Below are 26,093 nucleotides of genomic sequence, written 5' to 3' on the forward strand. Positions count from 1 at the left end.
TTGAGTACAAATATACTGTAAATGCATGTACAATATGTATGTTATATATTCATTTGTTTGTATTCACCTCAAGTGATTAACTGGATAATGTATGTATGTTTAGATATAAGTAAGTACATAACATTTTGAAGTGTAGACCCATTTGGGATTTCCACTTTGTGTATACCTTATCTTTGATTGATTTTCCTCAGATGTAAAGATGATAGAGGATAATTCACTCCTTTGCCTCAAGGGAAACATTATGTTGTTTTTATAATTAACAAGGTATTGACATGAAGCATATTTTTTTTTTTTTTTTTTACAGACATAGTGCTCAATTGGGCCTGTGATTTTCACAAGAAGGCTTTGGCAAGATAAAAAGCCTCAACCTGCAAGCTGCTTTACTTGATATTCCTTGAGGTTAATGATCTAAAACTAGAAATATATTAATTCTTAGTAAAACCTATCATTGAAAGTTTGATATCATAAAATTACTCTTGTAAATTACTTGCACTAAACCTGTACCGTAACCACTTAAATCCATTATTACTTTTATTTTGTTTGTTTCCAACAGGGAAAAATATCTCTAGAAGTGAAATCCAGTCAGTGTCTATTCTAGAATCTAAGCCTCTTGAGGGCAGATTTAATGTATATATCTGGCACCTAATATGGTACTGGCACTTAAGAGGCACCAAATCAATATTAGTGGAATGAAAGAATAATCACAGCTCTAGTTATGCTATTTTTTGATAGTTTTTTTAAAATCTATTTAAACCTATGGTCCCTTATTCATATGAGAACGATAAATTTATATTAATTATAATATATACATATATACATATGTACATACATAAAAATTTAAAAATAAATATATTGGTGCATGTAGCTGAAGGTATTTGCAAATAAAAATATTTTCATTGGAAAATCCAGTCTGATGTAAGAAGGTATGGTTTAGAACAGTCTTATCTATAATGGAGAAGGGCAATTTCTAGCTGAAGTGTTACAAGTACAGGATGCTACTGAAACTAGGTGCTTGCTATTGTGTTAGAAAAACAGTAACAAATATAAGCATGTTAATAATAATAGTAATTTATCAAGTGGCTATTATCTGAAGTACTGGGGTAAATATTTTGTAACTATTATCTCATGGTCATAATACCCTTTAGGAAATAATTATAATCCCTATTTTATAGTTAAGGAAACTGAAGTTGCCTGAGGTTCTATGACCTGCCGTGACACAAAACCTAGGTGACCCAACCCAGAGAGTGGTTTATGTTATTTCCGTCTCATCACACTGCAAATCCTGAAATTGTTTCTGTCCCTCTGGGTCCAACCTGAGAGAGTGGCACAAACGATACAAAAGGCCTTCTCCTTAGCCAAAGATAGCCTGGACTCCATGCAGATGAACTATAAACAACCTATGATCCTCCTAAAAAGATAGGTTTGTCTCTGGGCTCCTACCTGACACCTTCCATAGCTCATAAGGGCCTTGGGAATAACCCCAGAAGGAATGGACTCCACATTAGAAAGATTAGGTCCAAAGGAAATAACAAGAAATCCACCCACCTGGCCTCCTATCCCTGTCTATCTGTTCCCCATATACCCAGAACAGCAGGCACACAAATGACATCTGCAAAGCTTGTTAGCTTAGTAAAATAAATAGACTGCAGGCAGGTCATGGCAAAATGCCTGCCCTCATTTCCAAACTCTCCAGAGGTAAGTAAGAAATTAGGATCAACTGAAAAAAGACTGAATTTTTCAGAGTTTCTATCATTAAAAAAATCAGGACAGTAATGGATCCTGAAAATAATTCATGAAAAGCAGGAGTCTGTGTATTCTGTTCAAGTTAAATGTGTATCCTTACAAAAAAATATAAAAACTAAACAAGCAAAATTTTGAGTGAACCAATAATTGCTAATGAAATGAATTAATTTTTACCTTTGACCCATCTTTTAATCATGATATTCAATTGTATGGACATAAATTTTATGTCAGTTTTTCTCATGTGAGTTGGAACATAGTTAAATGATATCCATGTAGCTCTCCCAGTTATTATCATCATCAAAATCTAAACAACCTTTGAAATTTTATATAAATGGTAGGGTATAAATAATGTAAACATTCAATAAAAATTGTTCCCCTAACAAATCAAAGTTTACATAAACTTTGCTGAACATTAACTACATTTCTTATGAGGCTCAATTTTTCCTATTATACAATGCTGTGGGTTGAATGGATTCCAGAAATCCAAATAGTTGTGTGCAAGCCACAAATCTGAAAAGCTATATGGTCAAAAATAAAATTTTGCTTTCAAGTCAATATAAATAACCTCAGCAGTATTGCTAAATGCCATTCCCATACTCCACCTTCTTATACCCTGATATGGTTTGGTTGTGTCCCCAACCCAAATCTCAACTTGAATTGTATCTCCTAGAATTCCCACATGTCGTGGGAAGGACCCAGGGGAAGTAATTGAATCATGGATGCCGGTCTTTCCCATGCTATACTTGTGTGATGAAATCAGTCTCACAAGATCTGATGGGTTTATCGGGGGTGTATACTTTTGCTTCTTCCTCATTTTCTCATACTGTCACCATGTAAGAAGTGTCTTTCGCCTCCTGCCATGATTCTAAGGCCTCCTAAGCCAAGTGGAACTAACTGTAAGTCCAATTAAATCTCTTGTTCTTTCCAGTCTAGGGTATGTCTTTATCAGCAGCCTGAAAACGAACTAATACATACCCAAAGCACACTGGCCTGTTACCTGTTCCTCAAATACGGTGTTTCACTCTAATTCTTCCTCTAGGCCTTGAATTTGTTGCTTCTTCTAGCAGAAACTGTCTTTCCCTGGATTTGCACATGGGTGGGCTCCTTCTCATCATTCCAGGCTCTGCTCAGATGTTACCACCTCAGCAAGACCTTCCCAAACTGATTTCCCCTAATTAGAATCTCTTCCATCCCTTCTCCATTACATCATCCCAGTTTATTTCCTCCATATGGTTATCACAACCCAAAATTATCTTCTCTATTTATCTCTTACTATCTCCCCTATCTGAATTTTACCAGTGAGAGCAGGAACCTTATCTGTTTTGTCCATGGCAATATCACCAGTGTTTAGAACATAACAGATGCTAAATAGAGATTTTTGAATGGGTGAATGAATGAATGAATGAGATGCATCACATGGAAACTCTTTAAAAAATATATGGCTAGAATCAGCAGTCCAACATGAAATTTGCAATGCAAGATCTTTAACATAGTTTGGTTTCTAAGGATCTGATTTACACTAACAACAGTATTTACAAACATACACATAAACAATAGTTTTTGGATTCAAAATTTATTTTGAAATAAATTGTATTGGGAATAATTAAGGTATACAACATCATGTAAGATATATATACATAGTGAAAAGGTTATTATAGTGAAGCAAATTAACATATTTATCACTTCTCATATAGTTACCCATTTTTTTGTTTTTGTGTCAAGAACAGCTAAAATCTACTCATTTAGCATGAATCCCATATATAATACAATGTTATTACCTACAGTCCTCATGGTGTACATTAGCTCTTTAGACTTCTTCATAGTACATATCTGCTAGTTTGTATCCTCCAGCCTACATCTCTTCATTCCTCCCAACTCAGTAACCACTGTTTTATTCTGTGTGTGTATTTTTTAAATTTTATTTTGTATATGGTAAGTGTGTGTATATGTATACACATACAGATAGATAGATTCCACATATATGTGAGATTATGTAATATTTTCCTTTCTGTGTCTGGCTTACTTCACTTAGCATAATGTCCTCCCAGGCTCCTCCATGTAATGGCAAGTGGAAAGATCTCATTCTTTTTTAAAGCTGAATATTATTCGATATTATGTGTGTACCACAGTTTATCCATTCACCCACTGACAAACACTTATTTCCCCATCTTGGCTATTGTGAATAATACCCCAAAGGTCATACGAGTGCAAATATCTTTACAAGATTGTGCTTTCATTTCCTGTGTGTATATGCCCAGAAGATGAATTGCTGGGTCATACAGTGTTGTATCTTCAGTTTCTTTAGGGACCTCCATACTGTTTTCCATAATGGCTGTACCAATCTCCATTCCCACCAACAGTGTACAGAGTTCCCATTTCTCCACATCATCACCAACATTTGTCATCTTTTGACTTTTATTTAGAAATAGAAAACAATTTATATGACACTCCCAAAACAAAGAAAGGTATGCACAGAATAATTTTTGTAGAAAATATGCATTTGTAACCTATCTTTTTAAAAAATTATTATGAGTACATGATGATTATATATATTTATAGGGTACATGTGATGTTCTGGTACAAGCATAAAATGTTTAATGATCATATCAGGGTAACTGGGATATCCATCACCTCAGGAACTTATTTTTTTTTGTATTAGACACATTCCAATTCCATTCTTAGTTTTTTGATATATACAATAATTATTGTTGACTATAGTCACCCTGTTGTGTTATCAAATACTAGATCTTATTCATTCCATCTAACTATACTTTTATACAAATTAACCATCCCCACTTTTCCCTCCATCACCGCTACTCTTCCCAGCCTTAGGTAGCCATCATTATACTTTTTCTCTCCATGAGTTCGACTGTTTTAATGTTTAGCCACATATGACACAGAACATGTGAAATTTGTCTTTCTGTGCCAGGTTTCTTTCACTTAACATAATGACCTCAAGTTCCATCCATGTTGTTGCAAATGATAGGATTTCATTCTTTTTTGTGGCTAAATAATATTCCAATGTGTAACACATTTTTCTCACCCATTCATCAGTTGATGGACACTTTGATTCCAAATCTTGGCTAAGTGAATAAATAATAAATACAGGAGCATAGATATCTCTTCAATACGCTGATTTCTTTTCTTTTGGATAAATACCTAGCAATGGGATTGCTCAATCATATGGTAGTTTCTATTTTTAATTTTTGAGGAACCTCCATACTCCTCTCCGTAGTGGATGTACTAATTTATACTCCCACAAACAGTGTTTGAGGGTTACCCTTTCTCCACATCCTCACCAGAACTCATTGTTTCCTGCCTTTTGGATAAAAGCCATTTTAACTGGGGTGAGATGATACCCCACTCTTGTTTTGATTTGCATTTCTTGATGATTAATAATGTTGAGTATTTTTCATATATCTATTGGCTATTTACATATCTTCTTTTGATAAATCTCTGTTCAGATCTTTTGTCCAGTTTAAAATCAGATTATTTGTTTTTTTTTTCCCATTGAGTTGTTTGAGCTCCCTATATATTAGGGTTATTAATCTATTATCACATGAAAATATTTCTTCCCATTGTATAATTTGTCTCATTTGTTGATTATTTCCTTTGCTATGGAGAGCATTTTAGCTTCATGTAATGTCATTTTTCTATTTATGCTTTGGTTGCCTGCACTTTTGAGGTATTACTCAAGAAATTTTTGCCCAGACCAATGTCCCAGAGAGTTTCTTCAGTGTTTTCTTTTAGTAGTTTCATAGTTTCAGGTCTTATATTTAAATCTTTAATCCATTTTTATTTTATTTTCATATATGGTGAGATATAGGTTGTAGTTTCATTTTTCTGCACATGGATATCCAGTTTTCCTGGCACAATTTATTAAAGAGACTGTCCTTTTCCCAATATATGTTCTTGACACCTTTGTCAAAATTGAGTTCATGGTAGATGTATGGATTTATTTCTGCATTCTCTATTCTGTTCCATTGATCTATGTGTCTGTTTTTATTCCAATACCATACTGGTTTCATTACTATAGCTCTGTAGTATAATTTAAAGTCAGGTAATGTAATTCCTCCAGCTTTGTTCTTTTTGTTGCCCATGATGGCTTTGGCTATCCTGGGTCTATAGTGGTTCCATACAAATTTTAGGATTACTTTGTTATTTCTGTGAAGAATGTCATTGGTATTTTGATAGGGATTTCACTGAACATGTAGATTGCTTTGAGCGGTATGAACACTTTAACAATATTGATTTCTCCAATCCATTAACATAGAATATCTTTCCATTTTTTGTGCCCTCTTCAATTTCTTTTCCTAATGTTTTATAATTTTCATTGAAGAGATCATTTACTTCTGTGATTAAAATTTATTCCTAGGTATATTATTTTATTTGTAGTTATTGTAAATGGGAGTTTTTTTCTTGGTTTCTTTTTCAGATTATTCATTGTTGACATTTAGAAATGCTAATGCTTTTTGTATGTTGATTTTGTGCCCTGCAATTGTATTGAATTTATTCTTCAGTTCTATTAGTATAGTTTTTTGGTGGAATTTTTAGGTTTTTCTAAATAGAAGATCATATCAGCTATGACATCCTTGTCTTGTTATATCTTAGAGAAAAGGCTTTTAATTTTTCCCCTTCAGTATGGTACTATGTAGGAGTCTAGCATACATAGCTTTTATTGTGTTGAGGTATGTTCCCTCTATGCCACATTTTTTAGCATTTTTATCATGAAGAGATGTTGAATTTTATTGAACGCTTTTCAGCATCAAATGAAATATGGTTTTATCCTTCATTCTGTCAATATGATATATTACACTGATTGATTTCTGTACGTTGAGATGTCTGTGCATCCCTGGACGAATCTCACTTGGTCTTGATGAATGATCTTTTTAATTTGTTATTGAATTTGGTTTGTGAGTATTTTGTTGAGGATTTTTGCATCTATGTTCATCAGAGATATTTGCCTATAGTTTTCTTTTTTGATGTGTCTTTCTCCAGTTTTGGCATCATGGTAATACTAGCCTCATGAAATGAGTTTGGAAGTGCTCCTTCCTCCTAGATTTTTTCAAATAGTTTGAGTAGGATTGGTATTAGTTCTTTAAATATTTGGTAGAATTCATCAGTGAAGTCATTAGGTCTTGAATTTTTCTGTGATGGGAGATTTAACTGTGACTTCTGTCTCATTACTTGTTATTGGTCAATTCTGGTTTCAGATTTCTTCATGGTTGAATCTTGGTAGGTTGTATGTGTCTAGAAATTATTTATTCTAGGTTTTCCAATTCTTTGGCATATAGTTGTTGATAGTATCTCTAATGATCCTTTGAATTTCTGTGATATCAGTTGTAATGTCACATTTTTCATCTGATTTTATTTTGGGGTGTCTTCTCTATTTTGTTCTCAGTCTGGCTAAAAGTTCATTGATTTACTAATTTTTGCTTCTTTTGCTTTTGCTTTTCTAGTTCCTTACAATGCATCATTAGGTTATTTACTTGAAATTTCTCCACTTTTTAATGCAGGTGCTTATTGATACACTTCCATCTTAGAATTGCTTTTGCTGTATCCCATAAGTTTATATATGTTTTGTTTCCATTTTCATTTGTTTCATAAAATCTTAAAATTTCCTTCCTGATTTCTTCATTGACCTGCTTTCCACTCAGGAGCATATTGTTTAATTTCTATGTGTTTGTATAGTTTCCAAAGTTCCTCTTCTTACTGATTTTTAGTTTTATTCCATAGTGGTCAGAAAAGATATTTAATATAATTTCAATGTTTTGAATGTTTTAAGACTCATTTTGTGCTTTAACATATGGTCTATCATTGAGAATGACCCATGTGCTGACAGAAAGAATGTGCATTCTGCAACTTTTGGATAAAATGTTCTATAATATCTATTAGGCCCATTTGGTTGACAGTGTGGATTAAATCTGATGTTTCTTTGTTGATTTTCTGTCTGGATGATGTTCAATGCTGAAAATTGGTTGTTGAGCTCTCCAGCTAGTATTGTATTGTGGTCTTTCTTTCTCTTTAGCCTTAATAATATTTGTTTTATATATATGGGTGCTCTAGTATTGGGTGCATATACATTTATAATTGTTATCTCCTCTTGCCAAATGGACTCCTTTATCATTATATAATGTCCTTCTTTGTCTCTTGCTTTAGTTCCTATCTTAGAATTTATTCTATCTGATATAGATATAGCTATTCCTGCTCTTTCTTAGTTTACATTTGTACAGAATATCTTTTTCCATCCCTTTAATTTCACTCTATAGGTAAAGTGACTTTTGTAGGCAGCATATAATTGGGTCTTCTTTTTTAAATCAGTTTAGCCACTTTATGTTTTTCATTGGAAAGTTTAGTCCATTTATAGTAAATGTTATTATTGATACGTAAGAACTTACTCCTTGAATTTTGTTATTTGTTTTCTGGTTACTTTGTGGTCTTCTCTTCCCTCCTTCCTTCCTGTCTTCCTTTGTGTAAAAGTGATTTTCTCTGGTAGTATGTTCTAATTTCTTGCTTTTACTTTTCTGTGTATCTGTTGTGGGTTTTTTGATCCGAGGTTACCATGAAGCTTGCAAATAATATCTTGTAAAAAATAATTTTAAACTAATGACAACTCTGATTTCAAAAACAATGCACAAGCAAAGAGAAAACTTAAAAAAAACCTCTACAATTTATCCTCCATGTTCTTTGACTTTCAGTTGTTTCTATTTATATTTTTATACTATTTCTTAGAAATACGTTGTAGTTATTATTTTTGATTAGTTTGTCTTTTACTATTCCTATTCAAGATATGAGTGGTTTACACACCACAATTACAGTGTTGAAGTATTCTGTATTTGGCTGTGTATTTCCTGTTACCAGTGAGTTTTGTACCTTCAGATTTCTTATTGTTTGTTAATGGCCTTTTCTTTTAGATTAAAGAACTCTCTTTAGCATTGCTCTTAGGACAAGTCCACTGTTGATGAAATCCCTCAGCTTTTATTTGACTTGTAAAGTTTTATTTTTCCTTCATGTTTGAAGGCTATTTTCCCTGGATATGCTATTCTTGGATAAAAGTTGTTTTATTTATTTTTTTCCTTCAGCACTTTAAATGTGTCATGCCCCTCTATCTTGGACTGTCAGATTTCCACTGAAAAGTCTGTTGCCAGATGTATGCTCCCTTGCATGTTGCTTGTTTCTTTTCTCTTGCTTCATTTAGGATCCTTTCTTTATCCTTAGCCTTTGGGCATTTGATTATTAAATGTGTTGAAGTAGTCTTATGTGGATTAAATCTGCTTAATTTTCTATGACCTTCTTCTACCTAATAATATTTTTTCTAGGTTTGGAAATTTCTCTGTTATTATTTCTTTAAATAAACTTTCTTACCTGATCTCTTTCTTTACTTCCTCCTTAAGGTCAATAAATTTTACATTTTCCCTTTTGAGACTGTATTCTAGATCTCATAGGTTTGCTTCATTGTTTTTATTATTTTTTTCTTCTTTCCCCCATGGCTGTTTTTTATACAGCCTGTCTTCAATCTCACCAACTTTTCCTTCTGCTTGATCAATTCTACTCTTCAGAGATTCGAAAGCATTTTTCATTTTGACAATAGAAATTTTTCAGCTGCAGAACTTCTGCTTGATTATTTAAAAAATTATTTCAATCTGTTTGTTAAATTTCTGTGATAAGATTTTGAATCCCTTCTCTTTGTTATCTTGATGCTGACTGAGCTTTCTCAAACAACTATTTTGAATTCTCTTTCTGAAAGTTCATATATTTCCACCACTCTAGAATTGGTCACTGGTGACTTATTTAGTTTGTTTAGTAGATCTTGTTTTCCTGGATGTTCTTGATGCTTGTGGATGTTTGTTAATATCTGGGTATTTAGAAGTTAGGTATTTATTTTAAGCTTGCAGTCTCCGCTTGTTTGTACCTATCCTTCTTGAGAAGGGTTTCCAGGTATTCAAATGGAATTGGGTGTGGTGATCTAAGTCTCTGGTCACTAAAGCCATATCAACACTGGGAGATACCCTAGAACTAGTAACACTGTAATTCTTGCAGACTCCTAGAGGTACCACCTTGGTAGGCTTGGGTAACATCCGGGAAATTCCCTGGATTACTGGGCAGCAGTCTTTCATTCTCTTCCCTCACTTCTCACTTTCCCCAAACAGAAGTCTGTCTGTGTGTCTGTCTGTCTGTCTCTCTCTCCTGAGCTTCCTGGAGTTGGGGGAGGGGTGGCACAAGCACTCCCATGGCTATCACAGCCAGGACTTTGCTGGATAATACCTGAAGGCATCACAGTATTTGGGGCTTATCCAAGGTCCATGGCTACTATTTCCTGGCTGCTGCTGATGTTTCTTCAATGCCCAAGGGCTCTTTAGTCAGCAGGTGGCATATTTAGCCATGAAGGGGTCCCTCCTGTCAGGGGAGCAGGTTCCCTTCTAGCCAAGGGTAGGTCTAGAGATGCCATCCAGGAGCTAGGACCTGGAATTAAGGCTTTCAGGAATCAGCATGGTGCTTTATTTTACTGTGGCTGAGCTGGTACCCAGGTTGCAAGATCAAGTCCTTTGTACTTTTTCTTCTGGTTTCCCAAAGTATAAGGAGTCTTTCCCGAGCTGAATGCCTGGAATTAGGGAGGGGTAACACAAACACTCCCTTGGGTGTGATAACTAATGTCTCACTGAGTTTCATGTACCCCAAGTCCACTGTCCCAAAGCCCAGAGCAGTGCCAGGACTTATCCAAGGACTGCAGACCTTGTTACCTGACTGACATTCAAATTTATCTAGGACATTAGGCTACTTTAGTCAGCCAATGGTGGAGCTACCCCAAACTCAGGTTCCTACCACTGGGGTGGAGAATTCCCCTTTGAATGGGGCTAGTCTAAATGCTTCATCTGTGGACACTGGTGGAATTTTGCCGTATGTTGTATTCTGCTGTGAGAAGGCAGAATTGAGTTCCAATGCAATGTCTCACAATCATTTCACTCTCTCTCCTGCAAACACACAGATTTTCTGCATACATGCCATGGGTTGGGGAAGGGTGGTACAGGCAATGCAAAACTCTCTTTCCTACCTTCTTTAGTGCCTCTTTCCTTGATATAGTATTTAAGCCAGCTACTGAGATCACTCACCTAACCTTTGGTTCTTATGAAGGTGCTTTCTTGCACAGATAGTTATTCAATTTGGTGTTCCTGCAGGGGGGATAATCACTGGAGCATTCTATTCAGCCATCTTGCTCTGCCTCCCTCCTATCTATTGACTTTTTGATAAAGCCATCCTAATGAACATGAAGCAGTTTCTCCTTGCAGTTTTGATTTGCATTTCCCTGATGATTAATAATGTTTAGCCTTTTTTATATACCTGTTGGACATTTCTGTCTTCTTTGAAGAAATATCCACCCAAGTCTTTTGCCCATGTTTTAATTAGTTATTTGTTTTTCCACTACTAAGTTGTATAAATTCTTTATAAATTTTGGATATTAACCCGTTATCTAATATATGACTTGTAAATAACCATTAACTTTTCATTTACCAAGTATGAATTTTCATGTGCATAATATCATTAAGTATTCACAACCAGTGAATTAAGTATAATTTTAGAGGTAAAGAAACTCAGACTAAGAAAAATTGACTTACCCAAAGTTATTTAGCTACTGACTTGATGAACCAGTATGGTCAATATTCTTTTATTTTATTTTATTTTACTTTAAGTTCCAGGATACAAATGCAGAATGTGCAGATTTGTTACATAGGTATACGTGTGCCACGGGTTGCTGCACCTATCAACCAAACATCTAGGTCTTAAATCCCACATGCATTAGCTATTTGTCCTAATGCTCTCCCTCCCCTTTCCCCCCACCCCCTGACTGGCCCTGGTGTGTGTTATTCCCCACACTGTGTCCATGTGTTCTCATTGTTCAACTCCCACTGATGAGTGAGAACTTGTGTTATTTGGTTTTCTGTTCTTGTGTTAGTTTGCTGAGGATGATGGCTTCCAGCTTCATCCATGTCCCTGCAAAAGACATTATCGCATTCCTTTCTATGGCTGCATAGTATTCCATGGTGTGTATGTACCACGTTTTCTTTATCCAGTCTGTAATTAACGGGCATTTGGGTTGGTTCTATGTCTTTGCTATTGTGAATAGTGCTGCAATAAACATACATGTGCATGTATCTTTATAACGGAATGATTTATATTCCTTTGGGTATATACCTAGTAATGGGACTGCTGGGTCAAATGATATTTCTGGTTGTAGATCTTTGAGGAATTGGCACACTGCCTTCCACAATGGTTGAACTAATTTACATTCCCACCAAGAGTATGAAAGCATTCCTGCTTCTCCACACCCTCACCAGTATCTACTGTTTATTGCTTTTTAATAATCGCCATTCTGACTGGCATGAGATGGTACCTCATTGTGGTTTTGATTTTCATTTCTCTAATGATCAGTGATGTTGAGCTTTAATTCATATGTTTGTTGGCTGCATAAATGTCGTATTTTGAGAAGTGTCTGTTCATGTCCTTTGCCCACTTTTTAATGGGGTTACTTTTTTCTTGTAAATTTCTTTAAGTTCCTTGTAGATTCTGGATATTAGACCTTTGTCAGATGGGTAGATTGCAAAAATTTGCCCCCATTCTGTAGGTTGCCCATTTGCTCTGATGATAGTTTCCTTTGCTGTGTAGAAGCTCTGTAGTTTAATTAGATTGCATTTGTCAATTTTGGCTTTTGTTGCTATTGCTTTTGGCATGTTCATCATGAAGTCTTTGCCCATGCCTCTGTCTTGAATGGTATTGCCTAGGTTTTTATCCAAGGTTTTTATGGTTTTGGGTTTACATTTAAGTATTTAACCCATCTTGAGTTCATTTTTGTATAAAGTGTAAGGAAGGGGTCAAGTTTCAGTTTTCTGCCTATGGCTAGCCAGTTTTCCCAGCATCATTTATTAAATATGGAATCGTTTCCCCATTGCTTGCTTTTGTCTGGTTTGTTAAAGATCAGATGGTTGTAGATGTGTGGTGTTGTTTCTGAGGTCTCTGTCCTGTTCCCTTGGTCTATATGTTTGTTTTGGTAACAGTACCATGCTGTTTTGGCTACTGTAGGCTTGTAGTATAGTTTGAAGTCAGGTAGCATGATGCCTCCAGCTTTGTTCTTTTTGCTCAGGATTGTCTTGGCTATATGGGCTTTTTTTTTGGTTCCATATGAAATTTTAAGTAGTTTTTTCTAATTCTGTGAAGAATGTCAATAGTATTTTGATGGGAATAGCATTGAATCTATAAAGTACTTTGAGCAGTATGGCCATTTTCATGATATTGATTCTTCCTATCCATGAGGATGGAATGTATACTTCTTTGCATCATCTCTTATTTCAGTATGGTGAATAGTCTATTGACCAAGTGGATGAAACAGGATAAATCTTGATTATCTGATGCCACTTCCCATCCCATCTTTGTTCTAATAATCTTCTGCACTTTGAAAATCACTGAACTCATTGATCCAGGTAGTAAATACCATAAACTTCAATGTTTGGTCCTAAGTGCTCTATATCTGAACAGAATATACTTCATTGTTTTCAAGCAAGTATTAAAAAACAGAATCCTAAATACAGATGTATTCAATTAATATAATATCATTTCTGTAATGTTTGTGTTGCTTTAGAGACAGTAAACAAATACATTAATATTGGACTGATTAGTTAAATAAAACTTTATAAAAATATGAGACTTAACAAAATTCAAACTTGACCAGATGGAATGAGCTACCTTGGGAGGTGGTATATATCCTATAACTTGAGACTTTCCAGCAGATGATAGAATCCCTTTTAGCACAGTGACAATAAACAATTAAAAACTAAGGAGAGTCACTACTCTGTATTGCCATTAAAATTACCTTTAATCCTGATTCTCTAATATTTTCAAACTTGGCCCTCTGGGAAGATTAACTCAAAAACATGAGTTTTTAAATTTTTCTTTTTTTTTTTTTTTTTTTGAGACAGAGTCTCGCTCAGTCACCCAGGCTGGAGTGCAGTGGCTTAATCTGGGCTCACTGCAAGCTCCGCCTCCCGAGTTCACACCATTCTCCTACCTCGGCCTCCTGAGTAGCTGGGACTACAGGCACCTGCCACTATGCTCGGCTAATTTTTTTGTATTTTTAGTAGAGACAGGGTTTCACCGTGTTAGCCAGGATAGTCTCGATCTCCTGACCTCGTGATCCACCCGCCTCGGCCTCCCAAAGTGCTGGGATTACAGGCGTGAGCCACTGCGCCCGGCCTCAGTTTTTAAATTATTATTGTATCATAAGAAGAACCACATAGCCTTAAATTTATAATATTGACCCGTCTTAAGTGTAGAGTTCAATAGTGTTAAGTGTATTACATTGTTGTGAAACACATACCTAGATGAGTTTTTCATCTTGAAAAACTGAAACTATATACCCAATAAACATTAATTCCCCTTCCCTCATCTCTCCAGCCCTAGGCAACTACCTCTCTACTTTCTGTTGCTATGAGTCTGCCTACTTTAGATACTTCATAGGAGTGGAATCATACAGTGTTTGTCCTTTTGTGACTGGCTTATTTTGCTTAGCATAATTCCCTCAAGGTCCATTCATGTTAGCATATGATAGGATTTCCTTTTGTTCCTAAGGCTACATAGTGTGTGTGTGTGTGCATGTGTGTATAACATTTTCTTTATCCATTCGTCTGTTAACGGACATTTGGGTTGCTTCCACCACTTGACTATTGCAAATAACGCTGTGATGATCATGGCTGTGTAAATATTTCTTCAAGATCCTGCTTTGAATTCTTTTGGATATTTACCCAGAGGTGGAATTGCTGGATCATACGGTATTTCTATTTTTAAAATTTTCAAGAATCTTTATACTGTTTTCCATAATGGTGGCACCATTCCCACCAACAGCGTACAAGCATTTCAATTTCACCACATCTTTATCAGCTCATTATTTTCTGTTATTTTGACAGCAGGCATCCTAATGGGTGTGAGATGATTTTTAATTGTGGTTTTGATTGGCATTTCCCTCATGGTTAGTGGGTTGAGCATTTTTCATAGATGTGTTGGCCATTTGTGTATTTTCTTTGGAGAATTTTCTATTCAAGTCTTTTGTCCATTTTTACTTGTGTTACTTGTTTTTGTTTTGTTTTTTTTTTAAGTATTGATCATTCTTTGGTGTTTCTCGGAGAGGGGGATGTAGCAGGGTCATAGGATAATAGTGGAGAGAAGGTCAGCAGATTAACACATGAACAAAGGTCTCTGGTTTTCCTAGGCAGTGTTTGTGTCCCTGCGTACTTGAGATTAGGGAGTGGTGATGACTCTTAATGAGCATGCTGCCTTCAAGCATCTGTTTAACAAAGCACATCTTGCACTGCCCTTAATCCATTTAACCCTGAGTTGACACAACACATGTTTCAGAGAGCACGGGACTGAGGGCAAGGCCATAGATCAACAGTATCCCAAGGCAGAAGAATTTCTCCTAGTACAGAACAAAATGGAGTCTCCTATGCCTACTTCTTTCTACACAGACAGAGTAACAATCTGATCTCTCTTTCTTTTCCCCAAATTTCCCCCTTTTCTTTTCAACAAAACCGCCATCGATGGCCCGTTCTCGATGGTCGCTGTCTCTTTGGAGCTGTTGGGTACACCTCCCAGATGAGGCAGCCGGGCAGAGGCTCTCCTCACATCCCAGATGATGGGCGGCCAGGCAGAGGTGCTCCTCACTTCCCAGATGAGGCAGCTGGGCAGAGGCGCTCCTCACTTCCCAGACAGGGCGGCCGGGCAGAGGTGCTCCTCACCTCCCAGACTGGGTGGCCAGGCAGAGGCGCTCCTCACTTCCCAGATGGGGTGGCCGGGCAGAGGCACTCCTCACTTCCTCCCAGACGGGGTGGCGGCCAGTCAGAGGCGTTCCTCACCTCCCAGATGGAGAGGCTGGGCAGAGGCGCTCCTCACTTCCCAGACCGGGTGACTGGGCCTAGGCGCTCCTCACATCCCAGATGGGCAGCCGGGCAGAGGCGCTTCTCACATCCCAGACCATGGGCGGCCAGGCAGAGATGCTCCTCACTTCCTATATGGGATGGCGGCCAGGCAGAGGCACTCCTCACTTCCCAGACGGGGCAGCCGGGCAGAAGCACTCCTCACTTCCCAGACGGGGTGACCGGGCAGAGGGGCTCCTCACATCCCAGATGACGGGCAGCCAGGCAGAGAGGTTCCTCACTTCCTAGACAGGGTGGCGGCCGGGCAGAGGCTGTAATCTTAGCACTTTGGGAGGCCAAGGCAGGGGGCTGGGAGGTGGAGGTTGTAGTGAGCCAAGATCATGCCACTGCACTCCAGCCTGGGCAACATTGAGCATTGAGTGAGCGAGACTCCGTCTGCAATCTCAGCACCTCTGGAGGCCTAGGTGGGCAGATCACTCGAGGCCAGGAGCTGGAGACCAGCCCAGTCAACACAGCGAAACCCCGTCTCCACCAAAAACACAAAAACCAGTCAGGCGTGGCGGCGCGTGCCTGCAATCCCAGGCACTCCGCAGGCCGAGGCAGGAGAATCACAGGAGTTGGAGGCAGGGAGGTTGCAGCCAGCTGAGATCACAGCAGTACAGTCCAGCCTCGGCAGCAGAGGGAGACTGAAGAAAGAAGTAGAGGGAGACCAAAGAAAGAAGGGGGGAGAGGGAGAGGGAGAGGGAGAGCATGTTACTTGTTATTTGTTGTTGAGTTGTAGAAGTTCTTTATATATTCTGGATATAAAGCCTTCACATATATATGATTTGCAAATACTTTCTCCAGTTCCATTGATTGTCTTTTCACTCTGGTAATTGTTTTCTTTGATGTACAGAAGTCTTTAAGTTTGATGCAGTACAATTTGTTTATTTTTGCTTTCAGTTTCCTGTGCTTCTGGTGTCATATTCAAGAAATTGTTGCTAAATCCAATGTGTCCTGACATTTTTCTATTAGTTTTATAGTTTAAATCTTACATTTTCTGTAGGCATTATAGAGTTTAAAGTCTTACTTTATCTTTAATCCATTTTGAGTTAATTTTTGTATATGGTATAAAGTAAGGGCCCAACTTTATCTTTTGCATGTAGATATCCAGTTTTCCCACCACCATTTGTTAAATAAACTATCCTTTCCCCAGTGGTAGTCCTAGCTCCCTTATTTAAAATAATTTGCCGTATATGCAAGGGTCTATTTCTGGGATCTACATTCTGTTTCACTGATGAATATATCTATCTGTCTTTATGCCAGTACCACACCATCTTGATTACTGTTGCTTTGTAGTAAGCTTTGAAATCAGGATGTCTGAGGCTACTAAGTTTGTTCTTATTCTCCAAAATTGATTAGGCTATTTAGTGTCTCGGAACTATCACTTTTAAAATAAGGATGATGGGAAGCATTTAATGTAAACATACAGAGACAAAGGGATTCTAATTCTGCTCTCAATCCATAAAACAAACAAACATAAAAACCTTCTTTCCCACAGCTGAGTGACATTCAGAAAAAGAAGTTCCCTTCTAAATATCAGAAAGAACAGTTATCAGAAAAATAGAGCTGAGCTACAAAATTATTGTTAATTAGAAGGTGCAGCTATTTAACAGAGTATAAATATACACTATAGCCTAAAAATAATTAAGAGTAATGCTGAAATTCTCTAAAGTACATGATCATTCCATCAAAGTATACTAAATGTATTATAATAGAAAGAACTCATAAGTTATTTATTTATTTTTTTGAGATGGAGTCTTTCCCTGTCACACATGCTGGAGTGCAGTGGCACTATCTCAGCTCATTACAACCTCTGCCTCCCAAGGAGTTCAAGTGATTCTCCTGCCTCAGCCTCCCAAGTAGCTGGGATTACAGGCACACACCACCATACTTGGCTAATCTTTGTATTTAGTAGAGATGGGGTTTCACCATGTTGGCCAGGCTGGTCTCAAACTCCTGGCCTCAGGTGATCCACCCACCTTGGCCTCCCAAAGTGCTGGGATTACAGGCATGGGCTACTGCACCCGGCCCCACAAATTATTAATATGTAATCAGTCTCTCACTTTAGATTAGGGTTTAGATTAGGAAACTGAGGCACACAGATAGTCTAAGTGACTTGCCCAAGAACACTCAAATAGTAAGTGTACAAAGACAATAATCTAACATATCTGTTTCCAGTTATGACTTACTCTTACACAATTCTTCCTTCTCAGTCTGATATGTGTCCTACAGTCAAATGTGTTTCTACCTTGTTACCTCTCTGTTCTTACTGAAAGAAACCTAACTTTCTGCCCCACCCATTGTGGTATTTGCATGGTATTTACTTAGTCTCTTAATCAACCGGTTCTAATTCATAAGATTGGCTAGAGTTTGTTTTCTGCTGAAAAAGACAAAGTATCAAACAACTAAAACAGTATCTAACACAAAATATTCCTGAAGGCATTTAGTGCTCTACTCATTTCTCCAATTGCATGCAATATCTAGAGCATTTACCTATCAATCCTTTCATATATAACTATCCCATTTCATCCTCTTTATGTTACTATAGTATAGTAACAATAGGTATAATCTCATTTTATCTCATTTCAGGCACAATAAAAAGTCATTTAATGTGCCTGAGGTCACATGAATAATTTGTGATAGAGCCAAGATACAAATCCTGGTCTCTGACTTTGGATCTTTTGTTCATTCCATTCTATCACACTGTCCTACTTTTGATATTACACTTAGTTCTCAACAAATATGCCCCATCTCCTCTAAAAGTATTTTCTTAGTTGTTCCCATGTTATTTCAAATTTAAGATGTCATAATTGAATTAGTTAACTCTATCTATCCATTAGTCAGCTTTCCTCCAAATAACCCGATTTTTGTGCTGATACCACCTAACTCTCAATTTACTTAGTCACCAAGTCCTGTCAATTATTTCTTTAAGATTCCTCATTTCTCTATAAGCTGATTAAAAATTTTCATTGTTTCTCACTAGGACTCTGGAATATCAAACCTCCAAGCTTTACGTTTTGCATATTAGGTTTATTTAAACACAGAAGATATCCCTAAAAATTACTCCCAATTATTTTAAATTGTTCAAAGGAAATAATAGGAATAAAATAAAGAAAGAAACCATATTAAATATGAAATATTTATTCCTCATTAAAGGTCTAAAGTTTTCATTAATATCTTTTTTATTTTCCAAATGTTAATAAAAATATCAACTCAATAAAGTAAATGCAAAACTTGCAATTAATTTCAATAGCATGAATATCTACTATTTGCCAAGCAGTACTAAACATGTTCATATTCAGGATCTCATTAAAATTTCAAAAGTACCCTATAAGATGAGGACATGGAAGCTTTTAGCATTTAAGCAGCATAAGCTAGCAACATGCTCTCCAATTATGAAAACAAAAGTTTCTCTAATATATTTTTCAGCATTTATTTAATTTAGCTGCCTGGAAGGTTGGCACATTTGCATCCCACTTAGGAATAATGACTTCATTTTCAGGAAGCAAAAATACAAATATCCTTGCGAACAGCCAGGAAGTACAAAAATGTGTTTTCTAAGTATTCATGAGTCCAGCATGGATGTCCACCCTCCCTCTCTTCTTTTGGAAAACAAAAAACAAACAAAAAAAAAGTCTCATTGCCAAATTAGATAACTTCCTTTCCTGGAAGCACATTTAGTATTTTATTACTGTCTCAAATAGTTAACATCTTCTAGGTTAAATGAAAGTATTTTTCAAGAGAAGAAAAGTGAAATAGCTTACAAAATGATTGTGTGATAACCAGCACTTAAAGACTACATACTAAAACACAGAACTGAAAATGAAACACACAACTACTCAAAATGATACACATTCAGTGTCAGCTCAGAAGCCTGAGAACCCAATATGCTGACCAGGCCAAAGCTAGAAATTAGGTTACACATTTTCTTTTCTTTCTTTAACACTACTAGCACTATACACAGAGAACAAGAAAAATCTTACCCATGAAGCCTAGTAAGAAAGAAAACAGTATAACACTTACAGTTGTCATCTCATCAGTTTCATTTTCAAAACACTGATTTTCTTTATTTTGCTCAATACATGAAGCATTTTCCTTTGATCCACTGCAATCTGTAAGCTAAAATAAAAGTTTAAAAAATCAATACTCCTTTTTTATTTTCTGCAATGTATATTCTTTTCAAACTTTGAATATACACATTAAAATACCTAAGGCCTGAATAAATATTAGATGTTGCTTATTTCAATTTTAGCATATGAATGCACTATCTAACCCATTTTATATTGCTCCCAAAGAGAAAACATAAAATGGGACAGTTATTCAAAGGCCAATTTTAAATTTCAAAGGTTTCCAGCAGGGAGTGTTGAGCATGGGATATTCAAAAGTAAATTGATGATCTGGTTAAAGCTGAGCATGGTTAATGGGAAGATGAAGATACACGGCTGATTTCACTTTATGTAAGTTCTCATACTTGGAGAAATCTCTGTGGAAGCTATTGGAGCTCTCAGAACTAGCAGTGGCACTGACTGCCTTTGCTTTGGGCTATCTTTTTATAACTACAGCCTTAGATGATAAAAATAATGTCTACTTTCAAAGCAAAGGGTAGGTTTGCTTACTGACCATTATAAAATAGATGTTACCTAAACTGAGGGAACACAACCTACAATATGACCCATTGAATATGACTGTATCATGTGACCATCTTTGCCTTGCACTGTAAAAATTGGGGCTTGAGAAATTGGTACAAGAAGATGTTGATACTTTACTGCTGTTGTTGCAAGTAATTAGTCTCTGCCCTATGATTCTTTTGGCAGCATCGATGAGATTGTGGCAGAACACTGACAGATTCATAGTGTTCTGGAAGAGGAAGGATCGAGACTTTTAGGCTGATGAAAGGGATTTGTGGAACATCTTTAAGAACTGGGTAGTAAACATGCTGACCACGCTGAATGTTCAACTGCATAATAAGAATTCCTCACTTCAGGCCAGGCACAATGTCTCACACCTGTAATCTCAGCACTTTAGAAGGCCAAGGAGGATGGATCGATCACCTGAGGTCAGGAGTTTGAGACCAGCCTGGCCAATGTGGCAAAATCCTATCTCTACTAAAAATATAAAAATTAGCCAAGTGTGGTGGCATGCGCCTGTAATCCCAGCTACTCAAGAGGCTAAGGCAGGAGAGTCACTTGAACCAGGGAGGTGGAGGGTGCAGTGAGCCACTGCACTCCAGCCTGGGTGACTGAGCAAGACTCTGTCTCAAAAAAAAATAAAATAAAATCCCTCACTTTAATGCACGTTAATGAGGAGAAATTTCTGAACTGGTTGCAGGCTAGGACAGCTCCCAGTGGGTTTTTGCCAGCTCTCCTCTGGCTGGGAGAACTTCCTCACCAACCTAGCGGTCAGCTTCAGTTTCTAAGATTCACTCTAAAAGGAGTGGGTGAGCAGAAATTTCCACTCCTTTTCAGGCAATAGCTATAGAGACATGTACCTGCACTGATTGTGACAGGAGAGAAATTTGCAACCACTGTGGGCAGAAAGATTTCTCTGATTCTAGTCTATTGTAGATGCTCCTCTTCTCTGCTCCCGTAGTTTACATCTATCATTGTAATTAGCATATTGTATTATAAATTACATAAATGTATATGTATATGTATGTGTGTGTGTGTCTCTACATGTATGTGTCTATGTGTGTTTATCTGTCCCATTAGAGTATCTTGTAAGACAAGCAGGATATCTTATGGTTTTTCAGTCTCTAGAATAAATACATATTTGTTTAATGAATGAAAAATAAAGATTAAATTAGATGAAAAATTGATACACAGGTAGATGAACAAACTGAGAAGATATGTCATCTCATGAAGAGCAGTGTCAGGCTCAACCACCTTGGGATACCCAGGTAGCCTCTGTATCAGAAACATAGAGCTCTTTATTTTGTGCTCCCCTCTTTGGGCCACTCCTCTTTGGTCCCATGAACTATCCAAATAAATCAGGGCCGTCAATCTGACTGTATCTCTCACATAGATGTACATAGTAAGGACCTGTCCTCTGATGAGAACCACTGGAATCAAGATGCTGATTGAGCCTGCACTGCCACCATTGCTAATTGGATCCATCATCATACTGAACATGGCGGCACATCCACCATCATAGACTAAGCACAAAGTAAAAGACTGCTTCCCAGACAAAGGCTACCTGATTGTCCTAAGGTGGTTGAGCTCGGCATTTCTCTTAGCCAGATCAGAGCCCTTATTCATTGTTTGTACATTTGTTCATCTATCTATGCATCTCTTTGTGATGGTTAATACTGAGTGTCAACTTGATTGGATTGAAGGATGTAAAGTATTGATCCTGAATGTGTCTCTGAAGTTGTTGCCAAAAAGATTAACATTTGAGTGAGTGAGCTGGGAAAGGCAGACTTATCCTTAATCTGGGTGGGCACCATCTAATCAGCTGCCAGTACAGCTAGAATATAAAGCAGGCAGAAAAACGTGAAAAGATTAGACTGGCCTAGCCTCCCAGCCTACATCCTTCTCCCATGCTGGATGCTTCCTGCCCTTGAACATTCGACTCCAAGTTCTTCAGTTTTGGGACTCGGACTGGCTTTCCTTGCTCCTCAGCTTGCAGATGGCCTATTGTGGGACCTTGTGATCATATCAGTTAATACTTAATAAACACATATATATATGTGGTTCTAGAGGGACAGAATATTAAGGATGAAGTCCTTTCATTGGTTTGGGGGTTTCTGGAGTTGGCTGCTTAACATGATTAGAGCCAAAAATGCTAAGGACTCTACTTCTAGTAGTATGGAGAACACTGATAGTCCTTGGCATGAACTGTTCAGAGAGTTATGCAAGATGAATGCATTTGACATTCCTGATTCACCATTCGTGAGAGGCAAGGAGTTTAGTGACTCTATACATAATATCTTTGACTATATGTGGAGAATCAAGGAATATAAAGAAGCTGGTTAGTTGCTCCTGAGTTCAGGGGACAAAGTGATGAAATCAGGGATTCTAACTACCAGCTTCAGAAGCAGATGCTGAGCCTCAAATCTGCTAAGATTACCCTGAGTGAAAGTCTTATCTCCTGTAGAGAAAGATATGAAATTGTGGGAAAATAGACACAAGCCCTTAAAGTGAGGGCACTGATTGGAAAAGAATGGGACCCTGCAATTTGGAATGGCAATGTTTGGGAGGTCTCTCATGAAGCTGGGGACACTGAGTTTGTAAACTCTGATGAACCTTTTTTTGCCAGAAGAAACAGCTTCCCCATTCACAGTAGTGGCAACATCCCCTCCCCGACCCATCAGCCTTTCCACCTTTGTCTGAGGAGATAAACCCCACCCTACCTGAGAAAACAGTGATGGCCTCCCCTGAGACAGTTGCCAGGCAAGACAATGTTGATTCTCCTCAGGAGCCACCCCCAACAGCCCTGTTTCCTTCTAGACTTATAACTAGGCTGACCTCTCAGTGGGCCCTAGAGGTGAAGTTCAGAGTGTGACCTATGAGGAGGTACACTATGCTCAAAAAGAACTACTTGAATTTTCTAATTTATATAAACAGAAATCTGAAGAACAGGCATGGGAATGGATATTAAGGGTGTGGGATAACGGTGGAAGGAACGCAGAATTGGATCAGGCTGAATTTATTGATCCAGCCCCACTAAGTAGGGATTCTGCATTTAATGTTGCAACTGGAGTGAAAAAAAAGGCTGTAATAATTTATTTGTTCGGTTAGCTGAAATATGGATTAAAAGATAACCCACTGTGAGTGAGCTGGAAATGCCTGATCTCCTTTGGTTTAATGTAGAGGAAGGGATCCAAAGGCTTAGGGAGATTGGGATGGTGGAGTGGATTAGTCACTTTAGATCTACTCATCCCAGCTGGGAGGGTACAGATGATACATTCTTGACCAATGCCTTGCAAAATACATTTGTGATGGCAGCACCTGCATCTTTGAAGGGCCCTGTAATTGCTCTTCTCTGTATGTCAGATCTAACAGTGGGAACTGCAGTCACTCCACTACAAAATTTAAATACAGTGGGAATAATGGGATCCTGAGGGGGCAGGGGCCAAGCAGTAGCACTCAACCTTCAAAGGCAAGGTAGGCATAGCTATCATAATGGACAACAGAGGCAAAATGACAATCAGAATAGTCTGACTCGTGTAGAGCTCTGGCACTGGCTAATTAATCATACTGTTTCTAGATGTGAAATTGATAGGAAGCCTACTGCATTCCTACTTAATGTATACAAGCAGAAAACTTCTAGGTCAAATGGACAAAAGACTAATTTGAATTATAAAAACAGAATCATGGCCCCTCAATCAATTTCCAGACTTGAGTCAGTTTACAGACCTAGAACCCCTTGAATGAAGGGGAGGCCGGGTCCCCTTGAGGAAGGACCCTACTACATTACCAACAATTTATACTATTAATTTTTCTCTCTCCTTCCCCAAGGAGACCTCTGGACTTTTACCAGGGTATCTGTGCATTGGGGAAAGGAAAATGTTCAGACATTTCAGGGATTACTGGACACTGGCTCTGAACTGACATTGATTTCAGGGGACCCAAAAGGTCATTGTGGTCCTCCAGTTAAAGTAGGGGCTTATAGAGGTCAGGTAATTAATGGAGTTTTAGCTTGGGTCTGACTTACAGGTGATCTGGACTCATCCTGTGGTCATTTCTGCAGTGTCAGAATGCATAATTGGCATGGACATACTTGCAAGCTGGCAGAACCTCCACATTGGCTCCCTGACTGGTAGGGTGAGGGCTATTATGGTGGGAATGCCAAATGCAAACCATTAGAGCTCCCTCTACCTAGAAAAACAGTAAATCAAAAACAATATTGCATCCCTGGAGGGATTGTGGAGATTAGTGCCAACACCAAGGACTTGAAAGATGCAGGGGTGGCAATTCCCACTACATCCCCATTCAACTCTCCTATTTGGCCTGTGCAGAAGACAGATGGATCTTGGAGAATGATAGTGGATTATCATAAGCTGAACCAACTGGTGACTCCAATTGCAGCTGCTGTACCAGATATGGTTACATTGCTTGAGCAAATTAACTCCTGGTACCTGCGATGCAGCCATCGACTTGGCAAATGACTTTTTCTCCATTCCTGTTCATAAGGCCCATCAGAAACAATTTGCCTTCAGCCAACAAGGTCAACAATAGACCTTTACTGTCCTACCTCAGGGGTATATCAACTCTCCAGCTCTGTGTCATTATCTTATTCGGAGAGAACTTGATAGCTTTTTGCTCCCACAAGATACCACGATGGCCCATTATATTGATGACATTATGCTGATTGGATCCAGTGAGCAAGAAGTAGCAAACACACTGGACTTATTGGTGAGACATTTGCATGCCAGAGGATGGGAAATAAATCTAAAATTCAGAGAACTTCTACCTCAGTAAAATTTCTAGGGGTCCAGTGGTGTGGGGCCTGTCAAGATATTCCTTCTAAGTTAAAAAATAAGTTGCTGTATTTGGCCCCTCCTACAATCAAGAAGGAGGCACAATGCCTAGTGGGTGTACTTGGATTTTGGAGGCAACACATTCCTCATTTAGGTGTGTTACTCCGGCCCATTTATTGAGTGGCTGCCGGTTTTGAGTGCGTTCCAGAACAGGAGAAGGCTCTGCAACAGGTCCAGGCTGCTGTACAAGCTGCTCTGCCATTTGCGCCATATGACCCAGCAGATCAAATGGTGCTTGAGATGTCAGGGGCAGATACGGATGCTGTTTGAAGCCTTCGGCAGGCCCCCATAGGTGAATCATAGCAGAGGCTTCTAGGATTTTGGAGCAAGGTTCTGCCATCTTCTGCAGATAAGTACTCTCCTTTTGAGAGACAGCTCTTGGCCTGTTATTGGGCTTTAGTGGAAACTGAACGTTTGACTATGGGTCATCAAGTTGCCATGAGACCTGAACTGCCTATCATGAACTAAGTGCTTTCTGACCCTTCCAGCCATAGAGTGGGTCATGCACAGCAGCATTCCATCAGCAAATGGAAGTGGTATATACATGACTGTGCTCAAGACTGTCTTGAAGGCACAAGTAAGTTACATGAGGAAGTGGCTCAAATGCCCATGGTATCCACTCCTGCCACCTTACCTTCTCTCCCCCAGCCTGCACCAATGGCCTCATGGTGAGTTCCCTATGATCAGCTGACAGAGGAAAAGACTAGGGCCTGGTTCACAGATGGTTCTGCACAATTATGCAGGCACCACCCTAAGTGGACAGCTACAGTACTACAACCCCTTTCTAGGACATTGCTGAAGGTCAAGAGTGAACAGAAATCTTCGCAGTGGACGGAAGTTCAAGCAGTGTACCTGGTTCCACACTTTGCATGGAAGGAGAAATGACCAGATGTGTGATTATATGCTGATTC

The 26,093-nt window shown here is 38.1% G+C and overlaps 1 protein-coding gene across 8 annotated transcripts in view; it reads right to left on the reverse strand.

Annotated features, from left to right (window-relative positions):
* The window catches only part of DLG2 (discs large MAGUK scaffold protein 2), a 2,173,778-nt gene that overhangs the window by 1,677,149 nt on the left and 470,536 nt on the right, over positions 1–26,093 (reverse strand). For 7 of the 8 annotated variants that reach the window (XR_008511650.1, XM_054526103.2, XM_054526105.2 and 4 more), the window contains one exon: positions 19,728–19,823. The exons of the other annotated variant lie outside the window; for it this stretch is intronic. Coding sequence is in view for 6 of the 7 variants with exons in the window: in XM_054526103.2 (XP_054382078.1) it covers positions 19,728–19,823 (96 nt within the window). In the remaining variant the exon portion in view is untranslated. The remainder of the gene's footprint in view (positions 1–19,727; positions 19,824–26,093) is intronic. 8 annotated transcript variants of the gene reach the window in all.

This window comes from Pongo abelii, chromosome 9 (genome assembly GCF_028885655.2).
Source record: "Pongo abelii isolate AG06213 chromosome 9, NHGRI_mPonAbe1-v2.0_pri, whole genome shotgun sequence".
Taxonomy (NCBI): domain Eukaryota; kingdom Metazoa; phylum Chordata; class Mammalia; order Primates; family Hominidae; genus Pongo; species Pongo abelii.